Raw genomic sequence first — 22,423 nt, 5'->3', positions numbered from 1 at the left:
AGCTCTTGCAGGTCCATGCAATGGAAAATTAAAATCCCAGCTAACTCCTTAATGAATTACTCCTGGGAATGCAGGGCTGCTCTCTGAAAGCCCAGCTCTTGCTAAGACCAAACCACATGCCACATTCAAAACCAAGTTCTCAGAAGATCTTTAAGGAACACCTACCACCCTTCCCACCATTCCCACTGCTTCCAGGGGATCTCAAGTGGAGCTGCTACCCACCAGGACTTGCCAGCACCGTAGCCAAGGAGCTGCTCCCACATGGCATTGAGCAGCCTGGAGAATGCTGGGCAAGGGTCACTGGCCCAGTGCTGGAGGGAGCAGAGATGGGACAGGCACACAGTCCCTGGATAAGGAGCTTTATCCTGAAATGCAACCCTGGCAGGCACCCATCACATGCCTGAGTATCTGTAAAGGGAGGCCAAGGGGTGGGAAATGACGTTAATTAAAGTTTTAATTACTGTAACCAAACGAGTAGTATAATTACTTTATTCTCACAGAGACTTCAAACTGATTAAGGACCACGTGCACAGTCTTCGGGTTGATGTGGTTTTTAATTAAATGTGCCATCAAAGACAGTGAGAGGGGTGGGCAAGACAATGGTTCAGCCCTTCCTGAACCTCCAGACACCTCATGCAAGGAGGGAGTCCAGGATGGCAGAGGCACATGGGTCAGCAGCAGCAGCAGCATCCAGTGCCAAAGGCCAAAGGTAACTGCCTTGCAAAGACTGAAGCCAGCAGGGTGCACACCAGCATCTTGAAGGAAAAGCTCCTCTCCTATACATCAGCCCTCAGCTTCACATTCCCCCAAAACATCTACCTTTACAAACATTTGCAAAACAGCCCCACATGGGCACTGAAAATATTAATGAACTGGTGCTGCCAACTGGAGGGAATGATTAAAAAACAATTTTGCAAAGGTATCCTTTTCAAATAATAATAATACTAAAAGACAAAGCAGTAAAAATTAAATTCCCAGTCCCCTACCTCAAATAAATAGTATCAGAATTTGAAATGAGACATAATTACCCCGGCAAGGTTAAAGCTGCTAATGCACACGGAATACAGAATCACCATCCATCATAATCATATCTCATATCGCAGCCATTATTTATAATTAGGAGGCACAGTTTAAAAAACACATAAAGACGCCCATGCAATGCAGTAATTCTTCTGTTATTGCTCCTGGAGGGCCAATCCTGCTCCGATTTGTGGAGTCCAGGACCAGGCAAAAGTAATTCCCCAAAAGTCATTCCCAAAAAGCTCCTCTCTGGGAAGGGAAACCCTTCTCAGCCCACCTGCAAGCCCTGCCTAAGTGCCATGCTGTCAGCAGTAGGGCACAGCCAGGCTGCACTGCGCCCCTTCCAGCCATTTCAAACCCAAGTAGGCTCACAAAGCATCCAGACAGTCCTTTTCCCTTAACTATAGCGAATTTACAATTTTTTCCCCAAATGTCAGTGCAGGAAGAGTAGAGTGGAGCAGACAGTAGAGCCACAACCCAGCTCAGCAAGGCAGGAACATGCAAAGGTGGGCTTTGCCTGGGCTTTTTCCACTGCTGGGTGGTTGCTATTTTTTTTTACCTATTTTCGAAACCACAGAACGAGTTATAGCAGGAGCTGGAAACACCAAAAGCTAACCCCAGAGCTGCTGAAAGCTGCCCTCCTTTGAAGCGCGGGCTTTGCAGGCTGCCCCCATGCCCCAGTGAAATATTAACAAGCTTCCTGCAAAGCAGGAGGAAATTACGCTTAATATATTCTGGGGAAGTCCGCAGACAGCAGTGCCTACGCGGCAGAGCCTGGCTCTAGAGGGACCTGCCTCCAAATCCCTTCTCCTGCCAGCAACAAGGAGCAGCCAGTCTGCAGCCCTGCAGGGACATGCAGCAGCTCCATCACACACACACGAGCGCTGAGCAAAGCCCTTGCACACATAAGCACAAACCCCTGGACGTGGCGGGATACATGGCTGATTCAGAGCCCCAGGAATCTGGGAGACGCAGATTTGCACCCTTTGGTGACAAAATAGAAAGCAACAGTGGTTGGAGAGGGTGTCCTGAGGACACAGAGCCGTGATGGTAGAGGTGACAGCAAAAGCCCAGAGATGAGACCACGGAAAGGACACACACACACACACACACACACACACACACTCACAGACGCATGTAAATCTAGGCTACAGTGTTTTTAGAGATGGAAAAGCAAGCTGGGTTAAGGAGAGGGAGAAGCTGAGGCATGGCCAGAGAGGCACAAGTGTCCAGCTCAAGCAGCCCCAAGAAGGAGCTCAGCCCTCAGCAGCCCAAGGGGAACAGCTGAAGCCGACTCGCCCCACCAGTCTCATGACTCTTACTCACAGCAGAGCTGCACTTTCTCAGAAGTTTCACTAAGCTGTAAAACAAGAAAAAAATAACAAGAAAAGGAAAGGAAAAAAAAAGCCAAGAAAAAGACAGCTTGCAGATGCACATACAAACACATGCTCTCCAGAACCCAGGAAACACATTTCCAATGAAGGTTGCCGTAACCAGAGCGAAACACCAGCCCAGTTTCCAGTCAGAGTCCCCTTACCAGGGGTGCCAAGAGGGGCTCTGTGCAGAGCAGTACCACGTCACTGCCACCATAAAAAGGAGGGACAAGCCTTTTTGGGGTTCAGGCACTGTGTCCCACTTGGCTGTCAGCTCTCCAGGGCAGGTTGTCTTTTTGCATGGTGAGTCCCAGCCTATGCAACTCATCATGAGTGACAGCTCTGACCACTAGGGCTGCAAGCAGGGGACAACAGGGTATCTCTTGGGTCTGCCCTGAGCATTTTCCAGCTCCCCTGCTATTTCAGACAGTCAGTGCACTGCCCAACATGCCAAGGATCTGCAGTCTTGTAAGACTGGATAAGTTTGGGGAAGACCACCTTGGGGATGCCAGAAAGGGGATGCTCACCACAGGGCTATGGAAGAGTATTGCAAAGGCAAAGGGGAGTGGGTCATCCCCCCACAGCCAGTGCCTCCCCAAGCCCTTAAATGGTCATCAGCACCTCATCAGGCTCTGGGTGTCATCTTTAAGCCATCTCATCCCTGACACCACACACCAGAAGGACTTTTAACACCACTGGCAGCTGAGTTTACCACCAGCAAAAGAAGCAGAGAGGAGGAGGTGTTTTGCAGGCTTGGGCAGAGGATCATTATTTGCCCTTCCAAGTGCTGAAAACTAATCCCCCCCTTCCCCCTTTTTATCCCATTGAAAACTTGACAGAACCTCCTAGCGCTTTGCAGTTGAAATTGGCAGGTCTTAAATTAATTGACTGCAATTTTACACAACAACATGTTTAGCTGCGAGCTGGCCCGCGGCCCGCTTGGCTCGCCACCGCTCCCCAGACACTTTTCAAGCAACCTCCAAAACTTCACAACACATCGAAGGCGAGGCGAGCAGGCTGCCAACGTGACCCGCTCCCTGCCAAAAGCCAGCCCTGCCTCCCTGCGCCCCCACCTCGACCCTGATCCAGCTCCTCCGGTGTTTTCCCCCACTCTTGTTAATGGCTCGTTAAATTATTCTTGTCGTCTCCGAGGATTTTTGCTCCTCCAAACTACGAGGAGCACGGGGCGGGCTGGGTTATGGGCCCGCTGCTTTGCCATGGAAACGGCAGCCATGGGACCAATGCACGCAACAGGAGTGAGAAAAGTCAGGGTAGTTTTTTTATTTCAATCCATCCTGACACATTCCTGTTCTCCTTCTGCTCAATACCACGAAGGACAAAGCCCAAAGCGAAAGTGGCAGGTTTGCAGTGTCCCCATCTGGGACTGAGTGCTTGGGGTAATGCAAAAGCACACAATCCCAGCGCCCAGGAGCAAGATGATGCCTGCAACCCATCTCCCACCTCTCCAAAAAACAACCGTGCTTCTCTTAGGAGAGGGTCTAAGGGGGCACTGCAGCTTGCAGGGAGCCTGCCTGCAACCCAACCTCCAGAATTCAGGGCTGGCCCCAGCTCGAGGTCTCCCAGCCTCCCAGCTCCCGCGAGACGCTGTCACTGGCTCGGCCAAGCACAAGCCCCAGCAATGAGTCAGCCCCAGCTCCCAACCCTAATCTAATCCCATCCCCAGTGCTGGGCAGCTTTCCAGGGCATGTCCACAACATGAAAGGCATGCTCTTGCCGCACTGCTGGGTCGAGAGCTGGAGGAGGAGAGGGGAGGATTGCTCCGGCTCTGCTGAGGACTTGGGTCGAGCAGCTGATGCTCTGCGAAAGCCAAACTGGGGGTGGGTTGTTTGTGTGATTTCATTGCTTGAACAAACAGAAACATCCTGTATGTGATTAAGAGCCTTTATGAAAAACACACCAGTGCTGAGCCCCACAGCTGGGGCCAAAGGTATGGCTGCGGCGGGAAGGCAGCACACAGCAGGGTTCGGCCGCTCTGGGGTGAGGAGAGCTCCCTGGCAGATTCACACAGCCACGGCACCCCAGGGACATTTCAGACCATGCACAGAAACTGACATCCCCACTAGGAAATCATCTCCCCTATAAAATGTCATTGTTTTCATGCCAACCTCCCCAAGCTCTAGGGAGCAAGAGGCACGGCAGGGTTACCAACAGCCCACAAAGCCGCAGGCGATGGCTGCTCGGGGAGAGGCAGCCAAGGCTCTAACATCACTCTGAAGCTTTAATTCTTTCCTTTATCACCTTCTGCCCCAGGATATCAAAGTATTCCACGCATGCCTCGAGCTTGCTCCTCCTTTTGGCTTCAGGCATCACCACCCACAGAAGGCACAGAGGAGAAAGGGACACAGGCAGGAGAAGGGAACTGACCACAGTCCACCCCCGCCCCGGAAAAAGAGAGAACTCTGGCTCCTGCCAAAAACCAGGACTTGCCTGGACTTGTGCAGCCATCACCTCCACAGACCCTGCCCTCCACTCCAACAGAGCTGCCTCGAGGGAGCCGCGCCAGGAAAACACATGCTTTTGTTTAAGGAGCACAGGCTGAACAGGGGGAAAAAAAGCACTTAAACGTTACACACTCACACATCAAAAAAAAAAAAAAAAAAAAGAAAAAGAAAGAAAATTGAAGTTTTGTAGTTGTTTCCCTGGCAAGGTTCAAAATAGGGCAAGGTTTTTGTTTTTGCTGGGAGGTTTGAAAAAAAAAAATGTATTTCATCCAAACCATCCTTGAAACATTCTTGACATTTATTACCATAAACTTTTCCTCCAATTAATTGCTTCTATACGACTATCATTTTCCTGATGAAAAACAACACCAGAAACTCGCAAGCTATTTAAAAAACGCTCGCTCGCTCTCTCTTTCTCCCTGCTTTGGAGCACAAACAGAATTAGGGAGGTTAGGGGAGTCAAAAACAACAGTTTTGACTCAACAGCCTTGGCCAGCGAGAGCTGCCACCCACGGCAGGGACACTGAGGGTGACACTTGGAGCTCACTAGACGCTGCAAAAACACCCCGGGTCTGCAAGTACGCAGTATCACCTCTGGCACCGACTCAGAAATGCATAGTGGGCCAAGTCTCAGGCAAAAAATCATAAACCTGGAGACTTGGGAAGGGTTTATAGCCAAGGCTTTCAGAGAAGAGCAGTGAGGATGCTCACACAAGTGCGACAGCACGTGAAAAGGGGGAATGAAAGGAGAGCAGAGTTGAGTGGAGATGCTCCCATCCCAGAAGGGATTTAAGGATCCCACATTAAGAAGCAGATTAATATGTGCCCTTAGTCACCAAGGCCAACCACACTTTGAAGCTTGAGCAAGCACATTTCCCCCCCTCATTCCCTGCTCCTCCATTCCCAGGCTGAAGGTAGCAATTTTTGCCCTCTTTTAAAACAACAAGCCCTTGGAGGAAGAAGCCAAAGCTCACACATCCTGCATTGAAGCTGACTCATCCCCCTGGGAGAGCCCAGGAATCTCATTCCCAGGTTATGTGCTCCAGCCACAGGCTCACACTTTCCCGTCGGCAGACTGGAGAAGGGGAGGCAGGAAGGAAACCCCCAGCTGAGACAGAGAGTGTTCATCTCACCTGCTAGAGAGAAACACGTCTTTAATTTTAGACGTTGAGTGTAAAAACAAGATCCCTTGAGGCTCATAAACATACCAGAAAGAGAGGGAGAGTAACATGGAGAAACAAACGAAGAAATCAATTTGGGAAGTTCCCATCCATTGCGCAGGATGGGAATAACCTGGCACGGGCCACACGGGCGAGGTGCAGTTTTCAGGTTTTTGAGTCTTTTTAAAGGACTTTGCTTATTTCTCATATGAACCATTACATGCATCACCCTACCCCAGGAAACCAAGTGTGGCAGTGGTAAGCCCAACTCCATCCAGCAGGACAGAGGCTCCTCCACTCCCTCTGCCACTAAAGCTTGCCAGTACAGATGACTCCAAGGTCCTGCATCCCGACATCCTCACCAGGGATGCTGAGCATTTCTTTGTGGCTGCATATGTGCCAGCCTCGCCAAGACACTCACTTTCCATAGATAATTAGAGATGCAGTCACCCTGGCCAAAACACAGGCCTGTTTTTGGAAACTTTTAAAGGAAAATAAATACATATGTATATATATATAGAGAGAGAGAAACACACGCACATCAAAACTGCATCCTATTTTCCCTCCATGAATTTTTTCAGTTGCATTTTGTTCAGCAGCTACCAATTAATTTTTGACCACTGTTAATGGAAAGCAGAAAGCCAGGGGAAACAAGGAACAGCCAGGTGCTGACCCAGCCTCCAAGACCAGCAGAACTGCTTTCAACACTGCAAACTGCTCTACAGACCTCAAGCTTGCCTACGAGCACCTCTGTTGAGCCCAAAATCCATCCTCAGAGGATTTTGCTGCATCTTTCAGTAAAAATTTAGCTTTAAGTCCTGGTTGGGAAGAGCATTGCCAGTGACATGAGTTTGGTGGAGCTCAGGTTTTGGTAGGGGTTGCTGCTGGGAGGATTGGGAAGAGGGACAGGGAGGACTTCTGCAGGTGAGGAGAGCCCTGCTGGAGACATGGATGCTGTCTCCTTTAAGGTGGGAAATAGGAACAGGGGTCCTTGAAGGACATGGCATCCATGTGTCTCCAACTCCCTCCTCCCTGAGCTCCACCAGAGAACAGCCACAGCAAAATCACATGTGCATTTTAACATCATCCCTTCACCTGCCACTACCCCAGCTCCCACTCACACAGCTCCAGAGCTCCATTGTATCCAGCAAGGACTAAATGTTGTCCCTAGAAAGGTAAGGAAACCCCTTACCTCAGGAGCTGCCAGCCCAGCAAGCAGCATTACCAGCATTAAGCCTCCAGCTATAGCAGCACCAGGTTGGCTCAGCGGATGCCGGCACATAATTAAGATCTACAGGGCCCTGTCAATCAAGGAGGGGAAAGAAACGGCAGGGAAGCCTCTCCTGGGACACAGCAGAAGCCTACACATTACTGGTGCCAGGGTGCCCAAGGGATGCTGGTGTGATGGCACAATTCCAATCCACCCCTGGAGCAAGCAGCCAAGCTCTCCACCCTCCAAACTGCCTCTTCTCACCTGCTCTACCAACTGTAACCCTCCCAAAGCAAGTCTGTGCTCTCCCAGTGCAACATCATTTCTAACTCTTGCTCTGGAAGGAACAGCCCCACTTAACAGCCCAGTGGATACTGTAACCCAGGGTGGACCTGGAGGGAAGAGTCAGCCCTGCGTGTGAGATATGGTGCTACAGCATTTGAGGCTTCAGTCTGGCCCACTAAGGAGGCTGGGGGGACAAAAGGACCTTTCCAGGGCTCCAGGCAAAAGGAGGAAAGGTCCAAGGAAAGCAGAGGCTGCAGAGGGCGAGCGGCTCCTCCTGCGCCAAAATATTCTCATTAACCCTTCCCATTTGGGCCAAACCATGGAGCTGGGACCCAGCAGCTCTCAGCCCACACTGCAGCAGCATCAGGGAGCAGCATGGGAAAACTGCACTCCAAGAGCACACACAGCCTGGAGGGGCAGCAGGACAAACCCCCTCCTTTACCCTGGAGCATCAACCTTTCCCAGTCTCATTCTCAAAGAGGGACTGCCCGGCAGGGTGGAGTGGCATCCCCACTACTCCAGAGCTGCGCACAGCCACGCTAGCGCACAAATTGCTTCATTAAATGTCATCGCATTAAGCCAGTTTCATGAATTTAACATTGTCCCCGGACTATTGTTTGCCTGAAAATTAAATTATGGCAACATTTGTTGTTTCAACGAGTTCTGTCTGTCAGGGAAGGGGCTGGAGGAGGAGATGCAGGCACAGGCAGGGAATGCCACTTCAGCAACGGGGCTTCTGTGGACATGTGGCTCCAGTAAAGATAGGAAACACAGCCACGGCTTCCTTCATGGGGGTGGGAGAAGGGAAAAATTAAGTTAAAGCGTTGTTTCAACGAAAGCCAACCATACCAGATGTGGAGAAGTGAGCCAAGCTGTTAGGAAATGGAAAGCATTGCTGTTTTGGAGCAAATATAGGCGCCAACCAGCCCCAGCAGCCACTGGCCAGCACAGCAAAGTATCATCCCATACCCCTACAAGCACCACACACCCTGGTTTCCGCCGCACAAGTAGCTCGGGGTGGCAGTCCAGGGCTTTTTGATCTTTCAAGATTACAAAGCTTTGCCGCATACAGGAACACTCTGAGAAATTTCTCATTTATACTGCCTTTTCCCTAGAGCAGCTCCTCTCTGCAGTATCAGAAACAAAGGTGACAACCTTTCGCTTTGTAAAGAAAACCGCCAAGCGAAGCGGACTATAAATAGCACCCAAAACTGACCCGCATCCCCAGCCGAGGGGAATGAAATGAAGACAAGTGAACGAACAGCTTCAAGGTCAGAGAGACTTTTTTATTTCCCCTTTGTTCAAGGTCTGGTAATTTTTATCCACGCGGGAGAGCAATCCAAAATACATCATTAGGGTTGTAGCTAATAAAACCCACACTGGCTTTTTTCAGCCCAGCGTTGTTTCCTTTGCCCATATGGGGATTATGGAGGGAGGGAGATGCTTCCCCCAGCACCTGCTCTACCATCACAACCCCTCCTTGCATCCCTGCACTGAGCACCCTGGTCACGCCAGATCTGTCCCAGCACAGAGCAACCGACCAATGCTGCCCTCAAGAGCACAAAGTGTGGACAAATTAAAGCGCTATCACATCATCCTGCCTTTCTCTGCCAGACTGTAGGGATGCTCCCCACTACTTCAGATCATTCTTAGTCTGCAGAGAGCCGGCTTGTCACACAGCACTGGCTCTCTTCCTTCTCTCCAGCTGCTAAATGGCATTAAAAGAACTAAGCATCCATTAAATAAAACTTTCCCACTTGCTTCCCATGTAGACAATTGCTCTCACTGCCACAGGGAGGTTTCGTACTGGCAGCTGGTCCATGGGTACACAAAGAGCAGGGAGGTGCCAGGATCAACTCTAGTATAGCACAGGTCACCCAGGGAAAGCATCCGGGGAGAAACAGGGACGTGATCCCAGGGGTCTGCATCCTCACCACCACCTAGCACACAGCCCAGCTCCTCCACTATTATTTCACCCCACAACCCCGACCCCACAGGGCACCTTCCTTCTGCCTTTCCCATCAGTATCAGCCTGGCATTAGCATCCATTCTCCTGCTCCACTTCAGAAAAGCACATAATTAACAAGGGCAGGGGATAACGGAGGCCAAACAGCAGCTCTTCTGAGCAATCTGGGGCTGAGCACCATCCCCGTCTGGACCTGGAGACAAACGACCTCTCCGTGTATCAAAGTCTCAGAGATTGATGACAGGCTCCAGCAGCCACTAAGGGGCAGCTGGAGTCCACATCCTGCATCCCCAAGTGCCGTACCACACCTCCACCTCACTCTTGATTTATGATGGATTTTCCTCCCAGTCCAGGGGGGGAAATCAGGCAGGTCAACCCATGGGGATGTCTGACCTTCCCCACAGTCACGTCTCTACCCGAGGCAGTGCTGGGACATGCAGAGACTCAGACAATACTGAAGGTAACTGAGCCCCTGCTAAGCACACATCTTCCCTCCTCCAGGGGCTGAGGGCAAATTCCTCAGGCACCATTAAATCTGGGTTAATGGGGTTGCACAAAGGCGAAGCAGGACACCAGCACTGCCCCTTCCCACCAGGCATACCAACAGTCCCTGCCTCCCAAACCGCTGCCTTCCTGATCCTCCTTCTTGGCTGCCTTTGGTGGGACGCAGGGGCCATTCTCCCACCTGAAAAGCCAAAATTAGTCAATGTTTGTGCCAGTGAATAGGCACAATGGCTCCAACAGGAGGGATCCAACAGAGCTGGGCCCTCCCAACTCATTTCCATCTCAATGGGGTGCCTTTTCCCCCTACCCTATCCCCATGGGGCCACCACAGAGGTCCCCAGCAGGAGGCACAGTCCAAAGCAAGAGTCGTGCTCCTGCTCTTCCCAGCAGAATAGAGGTCACAGACAGGGGCCACAGCCCTGCATTCAGCAGCAGAAAGATGCAGAAGAAAATGCTCAGCAGCTTCACGCTTCACCAACCAAACCAACCCCACCAGCCGAGAGGGAAAACCCAGTGATCACCACTGGCACTGCACGCCCCCAGCAACCCCACACACCCCTTTTCCTAACGCCAGCCCCCAATGACTCTCACCCAGACGTTTACAGGGGCTCAGCATCCTCACTAATGACTCCAAAGCATCACTCATCCACCCTGCTCTCCCACTACTGCCACGTCATAGCCACCAATGCCTTACACAGCCCTACAGTAACAGGGGCAGGACCAACAAGGCACGCAGCCAGAAACCCACAGGCTTTTTCCTTTCCCAGCCCTATTTCCACATTACTTCCAGGGCAGCAGCCCCTGCCAGGGCATAGGATGGTCTGCAGGGACCAGCTATGAAGGTGATGCTGCCGTGTTTGGCTGGCACAGACCCGCCAGCTCCTGAGCACACCCTGCAGGGCAGCACTGAGCTGTCTTGAGGGGCTGCCGAGAGGTGCTTTGCCCTCAAACCCGTTTCGGGGACAATTACAGCAGCCAGGTTTACACCTGGTAGCCGTTTTGAAGACCTTCATCCCTGAGCCTCCTCCAGCCTTCACAACATACTGCTCCCCAAAAGTCACCTTGCCTGACACCGGCAAAGTCCAGCAGCAACACTACCTTAGTGCCAGCTGCTCCGCAGGAGCCGGGGCGGGCTGATGGATGGGGTGAGGCGGCACGCTGCCTGCGGGCGCCCGGCGCCAGGGAGAGGCGAGACGTGCACCGTCAGCGCTTTCGGCAGGGAAGGTTGGAGCAGGGCTGGCTCCTGCTGCCTCCCGGCTGGCCGGGCGCCAGGCTCCCAGGCCTCCTTGCTCACCTGCCGGCTTTGTGCGGAGAGCAGAGCAGATGGGGAGGGGGGAAAAAAAAGAGGGTTATGGCTTGTGAGTCAAAAAGCCTGGGGGCATAGAGGGTGGAGGGAGCAGGGTTTGGTGGGGAGGGAGCCTCCTGACACTTCCTCTGCTTCCCCAAGGCTGTGTGTGCACGCTTGAGCATCCCTTGGAGGGACAAGAGCCTGGAAATATTCATCTCCATCCATCCTGCACAAGGCAGGAGCAGGAACCCCAGTGGCATTCCCCTCCGGGAGTCACTCGAGGACAAATCTGGCAGCTGCCTGCAGCCATGGCCTCGCCACCCTGGCAGATCCCAGAGGCCAACGGTTCACGATGAATTTCTAATTGTTTCCTCCAACAATGAGACATCCTGTTCAGAGCCGGGCGGCGCAACAAAGCCTGACGCTAGCGAGCAGGGCCCCTTCCTGCTGAGCAGGAATGGGGCGATGCCGAGTGCTCCCTGCCACGAGCGGGAACGGGGAAGGCTCTGCCGCCCCCTCCCCATCACCCCATCCACTTAACATGCCAGCTCTCCAGCCTCCACCTTGATTAAAACAGCTTAACGACTCCAGCGAGAGCTCTCGAGGGGGCGGGGATCCGCCAAGAGGTATTTGATGGATTCACTTTGGCAACCGTCGGCTACCTTGTCATGCCAATAAAATTATTGCCATTGATTGGGGAGAGGCGCGGCCGCATGCTCCGAGGAGCGTATCTCCCTCCCGGGGCCGGGCACAGGCGCCCATGGGGGCTGCACGGACATGGGGAGGGGACGAGGGGTCTCCAGAGGATGGGATGGGGAGGGAGGGGAAGAGGGCAGAGGGAAGAGGCAGGAGGAACAAAAGGCCCTTGTGCTGGGCAGCCAGCTGGGAAGAGGCAGCAACACAGGCAGGAGAGAATTTCAGGGGCTGCGCAGGGGTCGATGCTCGGGGAGTCCTCAAGAGTCACCGGCTGACACCATCAGGGCCAGGGCAGGCTTCATGCCCCGAATATGTCCTGTCTCCCACCCCCGACAAAAAAAAATAAAAGCCATCCAAGGCACAGGCAGTAAGTAGGGTAGCCAGCAGCAGGGTCACGAGGGGGGCCGAGCCCTCCCGCGCGCTCTGGGAGCCGGATTTCACGCGCCGAGACACAAAGGGCCCCTTTTCAGCCGGAGCCGCTTACCCTGAGCACTAAGCAGAGGGTGACGCGAAAGGATCCGTGGGGACTGGGACCAGCAGAGTGGGCAGGGAGCCTGACAGCTTCTCCTCCCAGCTCACATGGACCACGATCAGGTCATGCATCATACCCTAGAGGCCAACACATGGGGGCTTTTGCGATCGGAAGGGAGCCAGCAGGCAACGGGGAAATCCTCAAAAGAGCCCCCCCCCTTCACAGCACCTATTTTCTGCCCAGACACACCAAGGGTTGTGAACACACCAAAGCCTCCTCATCCAAAGCTTTAAGAGAACTCAAAGGGGGTGCCTCCATGGGCTGCCAAATCTGCTCTCCCAAAGCACCTCCATGTCCCTGCCCTCGGCAGGACAGGAGGCTGGCAGGGGAGCCCTTCCACCCTCCCCAGGACGGGAGAGGAGCACCATGTCCTGTCGTGCAGGGATGGGGATAACCCACTTAGTGTGAAGAGTTTATTATTCTAATTATTTAAGTGGAGAAACCAAATCAGGCAGACATAGGGTCAGTTCAGCTGTGCTTTCTGTGGGAAAGAATAAACAAGCCGTGGCAAGCACAAGGCCTGGAGGGGAGCAGATTCCCGGCAGAGACACGTTCTGATACATTCATGCCCAAGGCCAGCCAGTTTCAGGACAGGGCAGGGAGCTACAGGGATTGCAGTGGTGACTGAGCAGCCAGATAATCCTCAAAAAATGAGAGCTTGGCTGGCTGCGAGGGATGTGTAGTCCAATGCTATCCTGCTGGGATGAATTGGCTGCATTATCCCACAACCATGCCTGCCTTAGCAATCTCCAACACCTGGATATTCAGTGGTGCTGGGAATCTCCTGTGGGGTTGTGGCAGAAGGGACAGCTCTCAGCCTCCCTGCCCCATAAGCAGCCAGGGACAGCTGTGGGCAGGGAGCCACCGGCTATGTTGAGAGAAGCTCAGCTCACCCCCCAAAAATAACCAAGCAGCACCCAAAACTGGGTCAACCCACAAGGGCTACATTGAGCTCCGCAAAGCCCCAAGGCAATGCCACGTTTGCATAACGAGGAGCAGATGGCAGCAAAGGAAGGCAGCAGGGTCTGCACTGCACCTCCCAGAATATCCCACCGCTTCAGCTTCCAGCCACCAGCCAAGCACGGTGCAGTTACTGGGAGGAGGTTGCAGTACCAGCACACCCCCTCCAGTATCATTCTTCTTCCCTCTCTCCATACAACACTTCAAGCACAGCCAAAATCAAGTCCTTGGCACACCCAGGTCAAGAGGTGACACAGGTGTAGCGTCAAATGTGCCTTTCCAGCACATAACTGAGCACTCCCACTGCAATAACACACAGCTTTGTGTCCACCCAGAAAATATGAAAGACAACCTGGGAAAATGATAACTGTCCAATATAAAGATTGCCAAGCAAGGACAGGTGGTTTCCAGGAAAAACCAGAGCATTAGGAAGCAAGTCTCATTTCCCTTGCACAAACATCCCCTGGACATTCCCGCTGCAGCATGCTCACGGCTCACGTCCCCATGTCACTTCCCTATCCACAGCACCCTCAGACTACAGGGTGCAAGGCCAAGTCCCTACTGTGCCAGCTCAAGAGTAGAGAGGAAGTGGCTCACTGCCAGCCCCAGCAGCATGGGAAGCCATCCCCACATTGCTCACCTGGGCATGGCAGGAATTCCCCGGGCGCCCCAGTCCCATGACTGCTGGCACCGAGGACAGCAAGCACGCGGGACCAAGAGCTTTCCAAGCCTGGCCTCTCCACATAACTCGGGATCAGCCAAAGATAACTGCCTGCCTGGCAATGCTGCAGGGACAAGCTGAGAGCGGGCTGCTATGGGCTCTGCTGCTGCAACTCACTCAGTATCCCAGGGATCGGGATCTCCAGACCCCCAGTGCCTCCCCAGCCCAGCCCACAGTTCCTGTCCCGCACAGAGTTTTGCAAATCTGACATTGCTTGCAAGATCCTTCCACCCCCCGAAACTGGGGACTCCCTGCAGCTGTGGTGGCAGCAGGTGCTGCCCAGCACCCTGCCTTCTCAGCAGCAACTGTTGGTGGCAGGGCTGGGGAGAGGCTGCAGGGCAGCCAGAGGCTCGTGTGGCTTTTTGGGGGGACAAAAGGAGGCTCTGTCTGCACGCAACAGCCTGGACAAATGCTGGGCATGAGAGCTGCCATCCAAGGAAAATCCAGACACGGTAGTGACTCTGCCCTGACCTTACCCCAGCCCAGATGGCGAGATTGGTGCCCCTCAGCAGAGCAGCATCTATTACAGGGCTCCTGGGGACGGGGGAGGGGGCACCCAGCTGTCGGCACAGCCCTTCCTCTCCCAGAGGAGATGCCAGGGGTTCTGGCAAGGGCGGGGGGGCCAGCAGGAGGGCAGAGAAGGCACCAGGCTGCATCAAGCCTAATGTGGGTTCTTGCCAAGGGGACGGTGGGAAACACTAACAGCTTAAAAGCAGAGGGATTGTGACCGCTGCTGAACGATGCAGCCCCTCTCCCTGCACCCTCTGCCTGGAGGAGCCACATTGGCTACACTTTGCCCTGCCAGGCATCGCATCCCCCAGCTGAGGACACACTGGTGCCACTCAAAGACAGGTCAGCAGCCCCTTCCCGCCCTTCTCTCCCTCTGGCCCCGGCAGCCAGGCGGCAGGATCAGGTAGCTGCTGAGGCAGCGCTTTGCCAGGCAGCCAGGCAGCCCCTGCCGCAGGAGGGCTGGGCTGCCCACCTCAAGGTCATTGCAGGGACGAGGAGGAGCCCTCACGGCGCAGGGCTCGAAGCCTGCAAAGTGCTCCCATGCTGCCACTGGAGAGCTCTGCAACCCCAGGGGATTTGAGGGCTCCAGGTAGGACAAGCCTACAAAACCTGCTCAGCAACCCTGTGCTCAGATAGGGCTGAGACCCATCTCTTCATTCTCCATGGAGCTGCTCCATGTCCTCTTGCCCTGCAGGGTCAGAGAGTGAGACCAGCTATTTGGGGCATCAAGTTTAAAACTATGAAAAAGAGGTCTTGGGAAAGCCCTGCAGGAAAGGAGGACACTCAAACCACACCTGGGCTTCAAGTTCTGGCTGCAGTCATGGCTGTAGCATGCAGCCCATACACTAGTCAGGCACCTGAACTAGACCACCCCTGGCAAATGGCTCTGAAGGCGTAAAGACTAGAGAAAAACTGAGTAAAGGAGGAAGAGGAAAAATCAAATCTGCCATCTAAAAACCAACCACCAGCCCCTCTAGATAAATGAGGAATTAGAGGTGTAACACTGTTGTCATGGCTTTTCGAACTCTCCTCCCACATGCTCCTTCCTTCCCATCCCCACCTAAAACCCCCATCTGGAGCCCAGAGGCAGGAGAAGCTGGCAGCAACATGACACCAGTCCCTTTAGATCCCTCATCGATCCGGAAGGGAGGATGAGCTGCCTGCATCAGCTCCCTGCAGCCCTGCTACCACTGCGCACCCCCCCCGAGGACCACAGAAAGCCAAGCAGATGTGGGGCTGGAGAGAACCCCTCCATCCTACCCTCACTCCAACACATGCTGCTCATGTACCTAAAAATGCTGCTAATGGGCAGGGGCACTGGTGGGTTGGTCAAGAGTCCACGGGAAGCACGGGCAGGGGGAGCAGGACATACAGGGACTATCACCCACAATGGCACCCTGCTCTGGATTCCTGCCAGAGGAGCTACCCTGCTGTTTCCAGGGCACTCTGACCATCACAGATAAGGAGACGTAGCAAAAAGGCAGGATGCTGTGCCCAAGATGGGGTGTGGAGCATCTAGCAAGCCACAAAAAGACAGGTCAGGCCCCACAGCCAAGCTCTGGTCCATAGCAGGGACCCTACAAGGACCTTCACACAGCGTTTCCCTGGTTGAGGATGTGTTAATGGAAGCTCTGTTTATACAGGGCATGTACAGCTATAATTATAGGCATGATGTTATGATAACAGGAAATCCGTGCCCTGTGGAGATGCAGGCAGAGAAAGGCACGCACAGAGCTATTTGCTAATTGCCACCAACAATCAGCCTTTTGTGCCGTGGCGGGGTACGGGAAGTGAAGTCTCCCCATCACCGGGCTGGAGCCATTAGCACCCACCTCTGCCCACCCTGCCCAGGCCATATGGATCTGGACAGACAGAGCCCCCCTTGTGGCAGCTAAAGAGCAAACCCATGTGCCCTGAGACATAACAAGATGGGCTGTGATCCACCAGTGGCAAGGACTCAACTTCCCTGTGTTATAACCCTTCCAAAAGGCAGAGGTTTTGTAAATTTGGATGATAGAGAGAAGCAATGGGAAATTGCGCCTCACTGGCCCTTTGCAAATTACCCTCAATATATCAAGTCACTCACGGAGGCACAGCAGTCATCCCTCCCCATCATCATCACTAAGGACTTTCCTACCTTTTTGATCTTCCCGCTTCGTGTGCCTGCAAAGACAACGGTTTGTCCTCTGTAGTCGTAGGCAGCCACCGAGGTCATCCCATCCTCCTTATCCACAAAGAGTGGGGTCCCCTCGATGGTGACGGTCCCGCCCAATGGCTGGTTAAAATCCTGGCCACAGAAATTATCGTCGATCTGCAGCGGCTGTCAAAAGAAAGCAGAGGAGAGATGAGCTTTCTGCCAATGCCTCGATATGTTGGACCTCCACACGGCCATCAGCCATCGCCCACATTCACCCCACAGCTACAGCCCCTTCGACAGCTCCATCCCTTGCCCCCCCCGTCCCAGCCATCGCACCTCACAAGACGAAGGAAGGCATGAGTTGATGCTTCCCTAACATTCCCTATGCACTGATGTAAGGCACTCGGAACAGAGGGCCTGCATGCAGGCCCTCTCTACATCTGAAAAAGCTTTGCAGGCCAAGACCAAGGCTCTCTGTCCTCTGCATCTTACAAACCCAGCGGGAGCCAGCGCAGCATCCCTGCTCCCCCTCCATCCCCGCTGCTGCTATCTCAGACACGTGGGATGCCAGCACAAGCTCCCCAGCACACACACATCCCTCTCCTCCTCATCCCAGTGCTAGCTCCAAAAAGAAAACAGCTTGGCAGCAAGGCAGCTGGGGCTGAATCCTGCGCCCCAGCCTCCCCCTGGAGACAAAACACTTCCCAGCCAAGGCCGTGCCAAGGCAAACGAGTCGGGGCTCCTAAAAGAGCCTTGCTTCACACAACAAACACTCTACCCACCTGCCAGCCCTGTTCCACCTCCTGCAGGAACGTCTTTGGGAAATCCCCACATTTTTTCCATGCTGCCTTGCCCCATACAAGGCGCCTGACTCAGCCAGCTGCCTCCTCGGTTCAGCACGAGCCCGTGGGTCTGGGAGAAGCTTTTGCAAGCTCAGCCCAGGAAGAGGCAGAAGCAGGGCTGCATCAGCCCCTCTCAGCTCTCAGGGCCATGATGGCAGGGACCTCCAGCACGGACAGTCCTGAGGATGGGAAAGGCAAAGCCAGAGGGATTGCCCCTGTGAAAGCTGAGATGCAGGCGGGGACCAGGACCAGATCAACAGCATTCATCCCCACATCGACCATCCTCACCACGTCACCTTCACCTGCTGAGCAGAACAGTAGACCCTGGCCACAGCTATCTGGTCTGGGGGGGGCACATGGGCCTCCCAGAGGTCCCACACAAGGCAACAGCCTCACATGTTCACACAGCACCAGCAAAATCCTCATCCTCTCTCAGGAAGGGGCTTCAGCCAAATCTGCAAGGGTGGCAGCGAACCTGGGTGCAGGAGGGTAGAGTGGCAAGGCAGGCATGACCGACAGGGAGACAGCCTGATCCAGTCACAGAATTCTTCCGCTTCACAAGGTTCCTTATATAACTTTGAATTTTAAGGAGAGAGAGGTTTTTTGGCAAGCAGCAGCCTCCAAATGCATGCCAGTCCCCAAGGGGTTTTAAATCCATACAGCATGTGCATGGAGCATATGGGAAAATGCCGAGCTCCCAAGCTCCACGTACACAAGGGCAGTACAGAGCTCTGTAATTCCCACTCATTGCTGCCTGGGAAGCAACGGTCAGCCCAGACCAGCTCCCACCAATAACCCACAATCACCCACACGAGGAGGGAAAACACGGCACTTTTCTGTGCCCCAGCACAATACACTCGCAGCTACAACGGCATTAGCCTCCCACAGCCATGGCAACACTGCTTGCCCTCCTCACTGTGCTGCCATGTCAGCTCCAAGGCCAGTGGTCCCACTCCTGGCTGCAGTGGGAACTCAGTGCCATGCCAGCCTTCCAGCAGGGGAGGACAGGGAACGACGCCAGCCGGTCATGTTCAGCCTCCCTGGGCGGTCCGGGGATGCTGGATGCTTCCTCAGTTACTCTAACTTCTGGTTTTCCTGGATGCTGAGTTAATGTACAAAGATCAACTCCCTTCCCTGCCTGACTGCTGCTCATCCTTCACTGAACTGGGGAACTCCTACAGCCAGGCACGAGAGATCCAGGGACCCCCAAAACAGGAACATGGGGCACCATGCATCTCTGCAAACACGGGAAAAGGAGGGAAGGGGAATCAGGACCTCTCCACCCACCCTCTGATTCCCAGTCTTGCCCTTTTCTATCCATTGGCCAACATACACTTATGCATCCTCTTCTGCATAACCAGGCAAGGAATTTTAAAACAGCAGATAAGAGAGAATTATCTTCCCAATCACGAATTGAGATGCCAGCGATGCTTCAGCCAATACACGGCTCCTATCCAACACCCGGGATCCCTCAGGTGCTTTGCTGAGGAAAAAACTGTCCCCAACGGCCCAAATAAACCCCAGCACCTTCCACCCAGCCATCTACAGTAGCAGAGGGGTTAAGGGCGATGCTGTGAATGTATTGAAGCCCTGGCACCCCTGGGTGCAGGTTTTGCTCTCTCCGAGCTCAATCTGCAGCTTCCTCAAACCCTCGGCTGCTGAATATGCAAGAGGAGAGATGTTTACGGTGTTTACTGCTCTCTGCTTTGTCTCAACATACTCTCTGGGAAATGACAAATACAGCTGCGCTCCGGGACCGAGGAGCGCCCGCCGCCACGCCGCCACCACCTCGATAAATAATTACGCCGACAATTAGCTCATTAACAGCAAACTGCCTCGTTAGGGAAGCACAGGCGGCACAGCGAGGTCGGGCCAAGGGCAGCAGTACGGGGGTTATGGCACCCACCGACTTCCCTGGCAGATGCGGGCTGCAGGGACAGTCGAGGCGGAGGGATGGAAGGATGGAAGGACAGCGGGACAGCTGTCCCCGGCCAGCGCCGGCAGGGACCGACACGCACCACGGCACGCGAGGGCCAGTGACCTTGCAGCGTTTCCGCCTGAGGATGCTGGGATCTGCAGGAGGCATCGGGGTCTGCTTGCTCGTGCATTTGCAGGGGTGTTTGCAGGGATCACGGCCTCAGCCCATTGCAAGAGGGAGCTGTTTGTTTTGGTGGTTTTGGTGTGGTTTCTTTAGTTTTTCCTTTTCTCTGTGCTTTCCTTTGGCACCCCTCTCAGTTGCCCCTGGACTCCAGACACCCCAGGCACCACGGGCGCAGCACAGCAATCTTCTCTCTCCCAGAACTAACCTACCTCCCCAAAATAGGGTCAGGAAATTTGGATTTCCTGGGGAAACAGCCCTGAAGGAGGGGGAACGCAGGCCCACAGCACCGAGTGAGCAGTAGCTGGTGGCTCCTTGACATGCCTTGTCTCATTGCCTCCCTTCAAGCCCACTTATGAAAGCAATGAGGGAGCAGACAGCACGGCAAGGCTCGCATCACTCAGCATTATTAATTAGCCAGTAATTCACCAGTTAGCACCATTATAGGCTCAGCTCATCCTCCTGTGCCCCTCCAGGGGCTGCGATGGAGGGTGAGGGGGGATGCAAGGAGCCAGGGAGGAGGTTGCAGGAGACTGGTACCAAGTGCCAGGCTGGGATACCAGGCTTTTTGTGCATTAATCACTGCTCAGGAATAATCCCAGTGTGGTACAGTTTGTTACCACCTGCATTTTTCTGGCTGCCCCGGAAAGGATTTGGCTTATCCCAGCCTGCTTTTGGGCCCGTTTGTCACCAGCCATTGCCCTGTGCCAGCAAGCTGGGCAGCAAACCCCACTGAGGAGTCAAAACTCATTTTCTCCCTGGGGCAGCCCAGGGAAAACTGATGCCCACATCCTGCGTGCTCCAGGCACTGGCTCTGCCCACACTGTCAGCCCAGGAGTCAAGGACTCCAAGAACCCTAAATAGCTCCCTGCTACAACATCTGCACTCCAGCTCCAGCCCGTTGCCCTTTCCCAGCCCTGCTACACCAGACCATCATCCCCCCAGTTTCGGGATGGGTGCAATGGGCAGGTGCACTGAGCACATCTGGCCATAGGCATACAGACCTCCCCAGCCCTGCACAGGGGAAGAAAAGAGCCTGGCTCTTTTCACACAACACCAAACCCCTCTCAGTGAAACACCGTCAGCAGCAGAGCCTCTGGAGGGGTTCAGAGGTGATTTAGTCAGCGGGGCTGGTGCAGAGGAATGGACAGGGTGGTTCCGCAAGGTGACTCTGCTCCATACACGAGTCCACGCTCAGGTCTGAGTACACCAGCATGAGGGGTCTTGCTTCTGAGCCAGCTCACTACCCTTCCTGCTGCCGTATCACTGGATCCCAGAAGGAGAGAGAGAGAAATGGGAGGCAGGAATTTGCTCCTCTCGCCAGCGCCGGAGAGGAACCACTAACATCTCCTGAGCTATCTGCCAAGCCTGGCAGCCTCTCTTCCTGGCTCCAACACCAACTCTGGAGAGTCAGAGCTACCCTGCAGCACCAGGGATGAGCACCCCTTGGCCCTGTGCTGCTCAAGGACCGCGAGTGCAATGCTGGCAAAACTTCCTCCAGCATAAACCATGAAGGAGGGGAGCAAGAGAGCTCCTTGCACATTTTCCATAGGGACGGGGTGTAATTCCCAAGCAACTACTAACTTGAGCAATTGCATTCTGCCTCCTTAAAAATTAAAAAACAACATGGCCTTTATTTTCTGGCCAGCACTCACCACCAAGAGATCAGTCACTGTCATCACCCACCCTAGAGGTGGCTTTATTTTATTAGGGGCACAGAAATTCCTGTCAGAAAGAGGTAACATGCTCCAAGGGGTCTGTTTTGGCTTGTGCTCAGCAAGCTGAAGGCTTGACTCATGATCCAGTCATGTCTTTCGCAGCTCAGCCTGTCAGCCAGAGAAGGACAGGGACAGAAAACACTGCCTGGATCCCCTGGGGGAGGGTGGCACTCTCCAACTCACCCCATACGGAAGTAGAAGCACCTGCATCATGGCACACATCCTTCCACCCCTCAAGAGCCACACGTTTGCAGGACCCAGAGAGCACCTTGAGATCCACCTGGTCACAGGAACTGGCCACCAGGTAGCAATCCCAGGACTCTCCAAGCTTAGAACTACCTCCAAAATGCAGGGGGCAGAGACCCCTCCCCAAACCCAGGGGACATGGCATTGGTGAGCCAGGAGTGCAGGAGGAAGCAGCGAACAACTCCGCTGCCGGAGCCAGCAGCTGCGAGACCCAACAGGCAGCAGTGTAACGATTTCATCATTTTCCAGCAAAATTGAATTAGTTCAAAGCCAAAATCTGATTTGCAGGCCCAGCGCTCTTGACAGCAAACCCTTTACTTTGTCAGGCAGCTGTTAGCTGTCTCCTCCAGAGCTGCGGGGAGGACAGTGGGAGAGAAGGCAGGGCTGCTCCACAGGGACCCCCTGCCCATCTGCTTACACCCAAAACCCTGCTTGAGCCCCTGCTTGGTGATGGGTGCCAAGCACCAGCAATGGGGCTTGGGGTCAGTGGGCAATAGCAGGTGTGTCAGGACTTCCACCAGACCCTCCCTAACACACACACTGGTACCCTAAAACCTGCCTCTGCCAGGTATCTGACCCTGCCTGGGGACTACACAGCCCAGCCTGGTGATACCCAGTGTATGACCTCCCTGCTACCTGGAGTTGTAGCCTCCAGCAACCACTCCTAGTTTATAACACTGCCTGGGAAAAAAATC

General features: G+C 54.0%; 1 protein-coding gene across 1 annotated transcript in view; it reads right to left on the bottom strand.

The window, feature by feature from the left end:
* Positions 1–22,423, bottom strand: part of PLXNA1 (plexin A1) — a 119,617-nt gene that overhangs the window by 80,583 nt on the left and 16,611 nt on the right. The window contains 1 exon segment of the mRNA XM_017820636.1: positions 16,825–17,007. Coding sequence (XP_017676125.1) covers positions 16,825–17,007 — 183 coding nt within the window.

Source organism: Lepidothrix coronata, unplaced genomic scaffold (genome assembly GCF_001604755.1).
Source record: "Lepidothrix coronata isolate B3197 unplaced genomic scaffold, Lepidothrix_coronata-1.0 Scaffold84, whole genome shotgun sequence".
NCBI lineage: Eukaryota > Metazoa > Chordata > Aves > Passeriformes > Pipridae > Lepidothrix > Lepidothrix coronata.
Note: the sequence above shows the minus strand (reverse complement) of the source record. Positions and strands in the feature narration are given on the sequence as shown.